General features: G+C 36.1%; 1 protein-coding gene across 3 annotated transcripts in view; it reads left to right on the forward strand.

Moving 5' to 3' along the window:
• The window catches only part of Znf569 (zinc finger protein 569), a 23,419-nt gene that overhangs the window by 4,191 nt on the left and 7,769 nt on the right, over window positions 1-11,459 (forward strand). For 2 of the 3 annotated variants that reach the window (XM_033765749.1, XM_010631917.2), the window contains exon 2: window positions 11,152-11,206. The exons of the other annotated variant lie outside the window; for it this stretch is intronic. In XM_033765749.1, coding sequence (XP_033621640.1) covers window positions 11,192-11,206 — 15 coding nt within the window. In that variant the 5' untranslated portion in view covers window positions 11,152-11,191. The remainder of the gene's footprint in view (window positions 1-11,151; window positions 11,207-11,459) is intronic. 3 annotated transcript variants of the gene reach the window in all.

Here is an 11,459-nt window from a genome sequence, read left to right on the forward strand (position 1 = left end):
ATTCTTTTTTATCTCATTTTTTTCCAGTTCTCTTCATCTTAAATACATTTTTGGAGGGGGATTTGAGACAGGGTCTTGCTATGTAGTTCAGGGTTGGCCTCCAACTCTCAGCAATCCTCCTTCCTCAGCCTCCCGATTTCTTAAATACGTTTGAGGATTGGCTTGACAAGTTGAGTAAATAATGATCAGAATTACATTAATTTTTATTGATAATATTAGGAAAATAGGCATCTTTAGCACACTGGCTTTTCTATTTTGAGGGATGGTATGTTTTAATTTAGTTTTCTTTTATGAACTTTAATGAAATGTATAAGTTTTCTTGACTGGGTTCTTACATGCTTTTGTTTGAATTATTCTTAGCATCTTAGATTGTTACTTTTGTGAATTGTGAATAGGGTGGTTAAAATGGCCCACATATCTCTTACAGTGTTTAAGTTATCTTTCCCCTGGTGATGCATATGAATGGCTGTGACCTTTGACTGTCTTCCAAAGTTCTTACGAGGTTGCTTCCAACAACTTTTGTCAGCTTTCCCTGTTTCTAGTCATGGATGGACTCCCAGAATTCCTTTTTCTTCCTGTTTTTCTCATGTTGCTCCTATCCCTTTTAAAATTTAATTAATTAATTTGTACCTGGGATTGAACTAAGAACCTTGTACTTGCAAGGCAGGCATAGTGCCACTCAGCTAAATCCCCAGCCCTGCCTTTTTAAATTTATTTTATTGTTTATGTTTAAAGTGTATTTCTTGTGGACATATATATTTGGATCTTGTTTTCTCTGACAATCCCTTTACTTGTTTATTCATACCATTAATAGTTGATACAGTTTTTTATACTGGTATTGAATCTATGGCCTTTGCACTGAGCTTCGCCTCCAGCCCCCACACCACCCCCACTTTTTATATGATTTATAGAGTGGCCCAGGCTGGGCTTCAAATTGTGATCCTCCTGCTTCAGACTCCCAGAGCACTGGGATTATAGGCTTGTGCCAATATGCCTGGTTGTAATTTTTATGTAGTTGGATTAATAGCTATCATCTTCCTGATTGTTTTCTGTGTTCTATTTGTTCTTTTTTTTTTCCTCCTTTGTCAGGTGTGTTGAGCATTTTATATGATTCCATTTAATCACCTATTTTGTTGTATTATTTATACCTCTGAAAAATTCTTAGTGTTATCCAAGAATTTTGTATATTTTAGATTTTAACTTATCTAAGTTTACTTTCCAAAATTGCTTCATAGGGCCGGGGATTTGGCTCAGTGGTTCCGCCATCTGCCTTGCAAGCGCAAGGACCCTAGTTCGATCCCTGGTACCAAAACAAAACCAAAATTGCTTCATATATAGTGCAGGACCCTTATAACTGAATGTTCTCAATTCCTGCCTTCCATGTCTTGTGCCATTTCTGTCATTCATTTCACTTATCCATGTGGTTAATCAGCCAATACATTTTTATCACTATTGCTTTAAATGAATATTATTGTTTTAAATCAATTAGAATAAAAGAACCAAAAAGACTTTTACTTCAATCTTCATCATTTCTTTTGTGATACCTTCCTTTCTTTATATAATGTTTCTGATCTTTATCATTTTCTTTCTATCCGAAGAACTTTTTAATGTTTCTTGCACTATTGGTCTACTTGATAAATTCTCTTAGGTTTTGTTTGAGAAAGCCTTTATTTCTTCTTCACCTTTAAAGGATAATTTCCCTAGATAGAGATTTCTAGGTTGGTAGTTTTTTTTTTGTTTGACACTTAACTATTTTATCCCATTCTTCTTGCATTTATGGTTTCTGATCACAATACTATTGTAATTCTTGTCGTTGTTGTTTCAGAGGTATGGCATTATTTTTCTTTGGCTTCCTTAATGACATCTTTGTTGTTAGGTTCAATATGACACCCATGTGACTTTTTTTGGTATTTCTTCCACTTGGTGTCTTTGAGCTTCCTGAAACTATGGCTAGATGCCAGCCATCAATTTGTAACATTCACGGGTATAACTTAATATATTTTCTATTCTCATTCTCCTTTTGATATTGCAACTACAGATGCAGTGTATGTTTTGATAGTATCCCATAGTTTAAATGTTCTCTTCTGTCTTGTTTTTTATTCTCTTTTTAATAGTAGCAAAGTTTTACTAACGGTAGAAAAAAAAAAGGCTCTGCAGAGCAAGTTTGGGCCAAGTAAAAGTAGGGAAAGAAGAACACCCTATATCATGAGGGTAAGCTGTCTGTGCAAGAGAGATAGGGAAGTAGCTTTCATTCTTTTCATTTAAAAAATTTTAAAATTTTTATTAGTATGTGTTTGTAGTATATAATGATCGCATTCATCATAGGGAATTGGTACAGGCACATAATATCTATCTTTTTTTTTTCCCCTTCCTCCACCCTCCCTTTTGTTTTATTAACATCAGATTCATTTATTTATGTCATTATAAAGTTAATTGTCATACCTACTTATTAACAACCAGACTAATAGGCAAAAACATAAAACATATAACAGTTATACTAAATCAATGTATAAAGTATATTTTTCTTTTTTTGTGTGTTTCATTTTGGCAGTTTCCTGTTGTCATATCTTAAAGTTCACCAGTGTTTTTTCCTTGAATATGCTGAAGCATTGTGAATTTCTGATAACAAATAATTGATTTCTAGCATTCCCTTTGATTTTTCTTATAGTTTCCATTTCTTTCCTTACATTACCTATTCTCCTATTTATTTATTTATTTTTGGTACCAGGGATTGAACTCAGGATCTTGTGTTTGCCACTCAGGTGCAGTGCCACTGAACTACATCCCTGGTCCATATCCTCCCATTTTTCATTAGTGCCTCAACATATTAAGTGGTTATTTTAAGTCCATTGGCAAATATTACAGTACCTTTTTGTATGTATGTTATCATGCTAGGGCATGAGACATGACACTATAATAGCAGTCTACACCATTAGTGGTTCATTGTCCTAAGGAGATAGATTGGATAGTTCCTGGGGTGGGGTATGTATAAGAGTATAAATAGATTGTATAGTGGGATCTCCCAGTCAAGTGATCAAGTAATTTTTTTTTTACTTCTTTAATAGCAAGAAAGCATTGGTCAAAGAAAAGATGGAGCTGATTAGAAATCAGGAGATGGGGGGCTGGGGATTTAGCTCAGCGGTTTGGTGGCCTGCCTTGCAAGTGCACGGACCCGAGTTCAATCCCCGGTCCAAAAAAAAATAAAGAAATCAGGAGATGGTTTCTAGGCCTGGGAACATGATATACAGTGACTTAAAGATCAAGTGCTTTGTATATTTTAAGAAAGATGTATAATTATCTGTGATTGGTAGTTTCAGAAGGTGAAAAATAAGGCTAACAAGGCTTCAGAAAGAAATTATAAAAGGAATCACTGAAAGAAAGTAAGGATGGGAGCATTACTTGAGTACATTTAATGAGTATAGAATTTTCAGTATTTATTTAGTTATTATTATTTTTTTGGTACAGGGGATTGAACTCAGGTCCTTGTGCTTGCAAGGCAGGTGGCAGAACCACAGAGCTAAATCCCCAGCCCTAGAATTCTCAATAAAGTCCTGGATTTTAAAAGCATTGGCTTCAAAGAATGTTATTGAGGGCTGGGAATTTAGCTCAGTGGTTCAGCCTCACGGTTTGAAAGCACAAGGACCCTAGTTTGATCCCTGGTACCAAAAAAAATAAGGTTATTGAAATCATGAGTGAAATTTGAGTAGTGATATTAAATTTTTTTGCTGTATGTCTTTTCTCATCACCGAGACACAATATCCACAGTTAAAGGAGGAAACATTTATTTCAGCTCACTGTTTGTAGAGGTTTCAGTCCATAGCTGGCTCCAAGGCAGGGTGGCATGGCAGAGGGGCTTCACAGAGGAGAAATAGTTTGTGACGTGCCAGGCACAAGGTAACAAAGCAGTGAAGGAGAAAAAGAATAAGACTTCCTTTCCCTTTTATCCCTTTCAAGTACATGCCTTTTGGATGGTGCCAACATACCCAGGGTGGGTCGTCCCATTTTCCACACCCAAACCTATAGTAAGACAATCAGTAGACTTATTTAGTTATCATACCCTTAATCCACAATCATATACCCTAGATTCAGCTACCTCTGAAAAGCCCCACCTATGAGCACATGAAGCTTTGGGGGAACACCTAGATATGAGCCATAATGATGTACCAGTATTCAGCATTTGGATGTGATAATGGCATTGCATTTATGTAGGAGAATTTCTTAGTTTTTAGAGGTACAAGCTGAAAGAGTTAAGGGTGAAGTTCGTATGTGTACTTTTAGAAAAGGAAAGAGAAGAAATAATGACAAAATGAAAGCAATTGCTAAAACTAGGTAAAGGGTTTTACAAGAATCATTTGCCTTGATCCTTCAATATTTTTGTAGTTTTTTTGTTTTGTTTTTTAAGACAAAGTCCCACTATGTAGTTCAGGGTGACCTTGAACTCACTACATAGCCCACTATATAACTCACTGTATAGTTCACTATACTATATTGCCTTGAACTTGTAGCATTCCTCTGCCTAAGCCTCCCAAGTGCTGAGATTATAGGTATATACCACCACGCCTGGTTGTAGTTTAAGTTTTAAAAAATCACGATAAATTTGGGAGAAAATATAAGGAACATACCTATGTGAGCATGTTTGGAAGAAAGGAAGCCTGGAGAACAACTATTTTAGAAAGCTCCTTCAACCTCCTGTCTATAAAAAGTTTTGATAATGGAGAACTGTGTTACTTAATGTTTAGCAAAGATGAGTGGAGAGGTTTTGAGGGCTCTAAAAGTCCTTAAAAGCAAAGGAAAGTTTATGAACAGTTTTCATTATTGACTTTATTCTGGAAAAGTGTATTTCTATTTAAAATAGATTTTCTTTGAAATAAACATTCATAGATAATGTATCATGAAACATTATGAAAGATATATATGAAAGATAATGTATCATTATTTTCCTCTGAGCTGTTAGCTCTCATTTGATCATTAATTTCAACCCCATGTCTTTGTTAGGAGCTAATGATCTCTCTCTTCCTTACCTTTCCCAGACCTTACCACTCAATTTTAGGAAAATAGGAATACTCACCCACTTTCTAATTTGTGGAGTTGTGGTCTAATTTTCAGTGAAAAGGCAAGAAATGGTTTTCAGTCCTTTTCAAGAAAAAGAAAAAGAAAAATAACTTGTTTAATAATAGTCTTTTAAAATTTTTTAAATTTTTTAAAAATTGAATTTATTGGTACATTCTAGGTAGACAGTACAGTTACATTCATTACTGGGATCTTGTACTTTTACATGCCAGGTCTTGGTTCTCATTTTTTCCCCTTGTCCCCACCCTCCCTTCACCCTCCCCTCCCCTCCCCACCTTCAAACACTTTAATTCCATTTATACATATTCTCATATTTTTTTCCTTTTCCCTTATTCCCCTTTCCCTATCCTTCTCACTGTCCCTACACCTTTGGTCCTTTTCTTCCTATTTCACATTGCTAATTGCCCCGTTAGGATCTTGAGTACTATTTTAGTTTTTCACACCAGAGAAACTATTCAGTATTTGTGTATGTGTGACTTATTTATTTCACTTAGGAGTATATCCTCAAAATGAACCCATTTACCTATGAATGAATCTACTTTCTCATTATTTATGGCTGAGTAGTATTCCATTTTATGGAAAAACCACATCTTCTTTATCCAGTTTCCAATTGATGGGCAGATGGGCTGTTTCCAAGTTTTAGCTATTACAAACTGTGCTGCTATGAACATGGATGTGCATATATCACTGTGATATGAGTCTTTCAGTTCTTTTGGAAAGATACCCAACAGAGGGATGGCTGGGTCAAATGGAACCTCTAATCCTAATTCTTTGAGGTATCTCCATATTGACTTCCATAGTGGTTGCACCAGTCTGCACTCCCACCAACAATGGAGAAGAGTTCCTTTCTCCCCACAACTGTGCCAACATTTGTTGTTGTGTGATTTCTTGATAGCAGCCATTCTTTGTGGCGTGAGGTGAAATCTCAGAGTTGTTTTCATCTGCATCTCTCGAATGACCAGTGACGTGGAGCATTTTTTCATATATTTACTTGCTGCCTTTTTTTCTTTGTCTGAGAAATGTCTGTTCATTTCAGATGCCCATTTTAGAATTGGGTCTTTATATTTAGGGGTGCTGGTTGTTTTGAGTTCTTTATATATTTTAGATAATAGTCCTTTGAGGAGCAGCTGGTAAAAAGTTTTTCTCACATTGTAGTTTGTCTCTTAGTTCTGTTGATGGTTTCTTTTGCAGTACAGAAACTTTTTAATAAGATGAGATCCCAGTTGTTGATTCTTTCTGCTAGTTCCCGTGCTACTGAGGATTTGATTTGTTCATAAAGTCTTTTCCTATGCCAATGTCTTCCAGAGTTCTGCCTGACTTATCTCCAGTGAGTTTAGTGTTTCTTTTTTTATATTTAGGTCTTTAATCCACTTGGATTTTAATTTAGTGCATGGTGACAGATAAGGGTCTAGTTTTAATCTTTTGCAGGTTGAGATCCAGTTTTTCCAACACTATTTATTAAAGAGGCTATCTTTCCTCCAGTGGGGACAGTCAGCTCCTTTGTCAAAGATGAGGTAGCTGAGTGCATCTGGAGTTGTTTTTGTGTCTTCCAATCTGTTCCACTGATCCTCAGGTCTGTTTCTTTGCCAGTACCATGCTGTTTTTATCATAGTGGCTTTGTAGTATAGTTTCAAATTGGGAATTGTTATACCCGCTGCCATGTGTCTGTTGCCTAGGATGGCTTTTGCTATTCTAGGTCTCTTATGGTTCCAAATGAATTTTTGAATTCTTCTTTCTAGTTTGTGAAGTATAGTGTTGGGATTTCAATTGGTTTTGCATTGAATCTGTATAACCGTTTTGGTAGTATGGCCATTTTCACTATGTTGATTCTTCCTACCCAGGAGCAAGGGATAGCTTTCCATTTTCTTATATCCTCCTTGATCTCTTTTTTCAGATTGCTGTAGTTTTCAGTCTAGAGGTCTTTTGCTTCTTTTGTTAAATTGATTCCCAGATACTTCATTTTTTTGGGTGCTATTGTGAAAGGAATTATTTCCCTAATTTCTTTCTCAGTGAGTCTGTTGTTTGTGTACAAGAAGGCTATTGATTTTTGGTTGTTGACCTTGTATCCCACTATTCTGCTAAAAGTGTCAATTAAGTTGAGAAGTCTCTTGGTGGAGTTTTTTGGGTCTTCAATGTAGAGTATCATATCATCAGCAAATAATGACAGTTTAACTTCTTCCTTTCCTATTTTTATTGCTTTAATTTCTTTCTCTTGTCTGATTGCTATGGCTAATGTTTCCAGAACTATATCGAAGAGGAGTGGTGATAGTGGGCATCCTTGTCTTGTTCCTGATTTTAACGTGAAGGTTTTCAGTTTTTGGCCATTTAATATGATGTTGGCTGTTGGTTTTTCATAGATAGCCTTTATTAAGTTGAGACATAGACCATCTATTCCAATTTTTTGCAGAGTTTTTATCATGAATGGGTGTTGAATTTTGTCAAATGCTGCCTCTCAAGTACAAGGTCCTGAGTTCGATTCCTGATAACATACAAATAAAAAACCCTATAACTTCTAGAACAAAATGTTGCAGAATATATAGATCTTCTATGACAAAGAACAGGATTAATAAATTAGTATATTTGACTTTGCCAAAATGAAAAACTTTTCCTCTGTAAAAGACTGTTGGGGATGAGAAGATAAATCATAAATAAAGAGAAAATATTCACAATTTGCATATCCAATAATCCAGTATTCAAGATACAGTATATTAAGAACCCCCAGTTCACCAGGCAACCTAATTTTTTTGGGTACCCGGGATTGAACTTGGGACCTAGTGCTTGCGAGGCAGGTGATGGCACCACTGAACTAAATTCCTGGCCGTTCAAAAAAGCCAAACTAATTTTTAAGAGACAGAAGATCTGAACAGACACTTCAGATAAGCATATGAAAATATGCTCAACATCATTACATATAAGATAAATGAAAACTTGGGTTTTTATTGCTGTTGTTTGTAAATACCACAAATATAGCAGTTTAAAACAACTATTACCTCACAATTTCAACAGGTCAGCAGGCTGGGTACAGCATGACTTTACTGGTTCACTGAATTTTCACAGGGGTGCAGTCAAGGTGTTGGCAGGGTTGTGTTCCTCTCTGGAATCTCTAGGCTTAATCCAGTTAATAGAGATATCATTTCCATTTGGCTGTAATATGGAGATCCAGTTTTTTGTTTGTTTGTTTTTTTGCTATCTATGAGCCTGGGATTATTCTCAGCATCTAGATTCTGCTTGTATTCACTGGCTTATCATTCTCAAAGCCAGCATAGGTGGGTTGAGTCTTCTTCATGTTTCAAAACATTCATGGGCCTGGGATTTAGCTCAGCATTGCCACCACCTGCCTCGCAAGGGCAAAGACCCAAGTTCAATCCCCAGTACCCCCCCAATTAATATTTCCCCTTATGCCACATCTCTGATTTCAGCCAAGTTAGGTGCTCTGTTTCAAGGAATTATGTGATTATGTGATTAGATTGGGCCCACCTGTGTTATCCAGGATACTCATCCTCTTCCTATTTTTTTTTTAAGTACTATGTGGTTGAATACAAGGCCTCATACTGAGCTACATCCCCAGTTCCCCTTTAAAAAATTTATTTTGAGACAGGATCTTCCCAAGGCTGTGCTTAAACTTCCTGCCTCAGCCTCCTAGAGTGCTGGCATTATAGATGTGTTGCTGCCATGCCCAGCTACTCTCCCTCTTTTAAAGTTCAGAATGTTAATTACATCTGTAAAGTCTTTTTACAGCATTATATACATTAGCATTTGATTTAATGACTAGAGGAATAGAATATTGTGAACACATTTTAGCATTCTGATTACTACACTGACAATACCACATGCTGTTGATGGTGCAGAGCAACTGTAATTCTCATACTTTCCTGTTCTTACATATAAAACGAGGGCCAGGGATTTAGCTCATTGGTGCTGCCACCTACCTCACAAACAGAAGGTCCTAAATTCCATCCCCAATAAAATAAAATAAAATAAAATAAAATGGCACAGCAACTTTAGAAAACAGTTTGGTGGTTTCTTAAATACAGTTACCCAGCCATCCCAAATCTAAATATTTGCCCAAGTAAACTGAAGACATGTTCACACATAGATCAGTCAAGAAATGTTCTTAGCAGCTTTATTTTAGAAGGGCAATCTTGTCTTTCAACAGATGAGTGGGGGCTGGGGTTTTAGCTCAGTGGTTCCACCTCCTGCCTCAACAGATGAGTGGATAAAGTGTGGTGCCTCAGTGATTAAAAGGTATGAACTACTGACTCATGCAAAAACATGGATAAAATTTTAATGCGTTTTGTTACATGAATGAAGCCAGAACCAAAACTACGTATTGTATGATTCCATCCAAATGACACCCTGGAAAAGGAGAAACAAGGATGAGAAACTTGTCAGTGGCTGCCAAGGACTGGGTATGAGGGAAGCATGACTACAAAGGAGAAGCACCTTAGAAATTTAGGGCTAATAAACTATTATGTATGGTACCATGGTGGTGGATACATGACATTTAATTTGTCAGAAGCTTAACCTGTACAAAACAAAGACTGAATTTTACTGCATGCAAATTTTAAAGAATTTATACTACAGGTGGATAAAATTCTCAAGTGGAATAATGTTATAAATGATTTAACAAATGTATCACATAACCTTACTGATGGTGGAGAGGTAATGAACTAGCCTCAGTAATTTGTTAACCAGTGTGTTTTTTTTCCAGTGTAAGTCTTTTTATCTGCATGTCTAAACTATTTCAAAAGGGTTTAGGAATCGTCCTTATCTTATTTCTGTAGCTAGACAGTTCTCATTGTTCCTTTCTTGGGGCCATACTCTCCAAAAAAATTCTGATATACTTGTTTTTAGTTGTTTGGTTTTCTATATGAAAGAAGCAATTTGATTCAAACACATTATTATTTCCTTCAATAATTAACTCACCTTCATACACTACTGAATACATAATTCCTGACCTCAACCATGCCTTATTGAGTATATTTTTCATTCAAGAAATTTTGGATTTCAACAAGAGACTCACTCTTCTGAATCACTCTTATTGGTGAAATGTAAATATGTAGACCTCATTCTTGTAAAAGAAGCCCAGTATCACAACCTTGAACATGTCCTGTACATAAGTACAGATACTGAAAGTCAATTCCTTTCGTTTCTCACCCTACACTCCATTTGACAGCCTGGATCCCCCTTTTTTTTTTCTTTCTTTCTGAATAGACTGAGTTCTGCATTGATGTCTGGTTGAAGTCCCTCCATAGTGATGTCACCATTTTCTAGAATGTTGACAATTTGATTGCTAAGAAAAGTCCTTATTCTAGCAGTAGATGCAGCCTGTAAAACAGTTTTTTAACTAGATGTTGTAAGGTAAAAAGCAAAAATACATTGGACCCTCAAGTTACAACCAGCCTGACATAAAAAGAAAAGAAGTGTTTAACCCTCTTACCATCAGAACTGGGCTTTTTGGTTTGTTTGTTTTGGGTACTGGAGATTGGACTCAGGACCTTGTGCTTGCAAGGCAGGTGGTAGCACAACTGAGCTAAATCCTCAGTCCAAGAACTGTTTTTTGTTTTTGGAGACAGGGTCTCACTGTGTAGTTCAGGCTGGCCTTGACCTCAGTATGTAGCCCAGGCTGGTCTCAAACTTGCAATAATCCCTCTGCCTCAGGCTCCCAAATTCTAGGATTACAGGTGTTTGTCACCATGCCCAATTACCATCAGAATTCCTGATAACATAGTTATTAACTTTTCATTCCTTCCTCCAAATATAATTATTTCAAGTTTTTTAATTAAATTCCCACTTCTTTTTTAAATGAGTTGAAACACGAAAAATAAGGTAGCATTTGTCAGTTTCATAATTTTCTTAGGAATCTATTTTCATGAAGCTATATATATTCTATGACACAAAGCTATTGATAAATTCTATCTCCCACATGTGTGCTCCTGTACCTATCTACCTCATGCCTAAGCTCCACATGATCATACTAGTTAATTATCCTTACACTTACTAGTATCTCTCTGCTATAGGGCACCTTTATCTTGTGGGTGAAATTTTCTGAACCCACAATGACTTTTTACTCTTTTTCAGGTCTGTCTCCTCAGGTTTTAGCCCTTCCTAGAAAGAAGAAATGACTGAATTCCAGGTAAATATTAAATTGTGTTTTTGTTCTCTTATTCTACAGTGCAAGTTAAGGGGACTGTACTACTTCATACGGTGAATTAGAAAGGAATATATATATATATATATATAACATTTCAGAGGAAGAAGAATTAGAAGGTTAAAATTAGGGGCCAGGGATTTAGCTCAGTGGTGCCGTGCCTGCCTCACAAGCACATGATCCTGAGTTTGATTCCTGGTACCAAAAAAAAAAAAAAAAAAAAAAAAAAAAAAAAAAA

Source organism: Fukomys damarensis, unplaced genomic scaffold (genome assembly GCF_012274545.1).
Source record: "Fukomys damarensis isolate Sample0158 unplaced genomic scaffold, DMR_v1.0_HiC HiC_scaffold_19, whole genome shotgun sequence".
NCBI classification, from domain to species: Eukaryota; Metazoa; Chordata; class Mammalia; order Rodentia; family Bathyergidae; genus Fukomys; species Fukomys damarensis.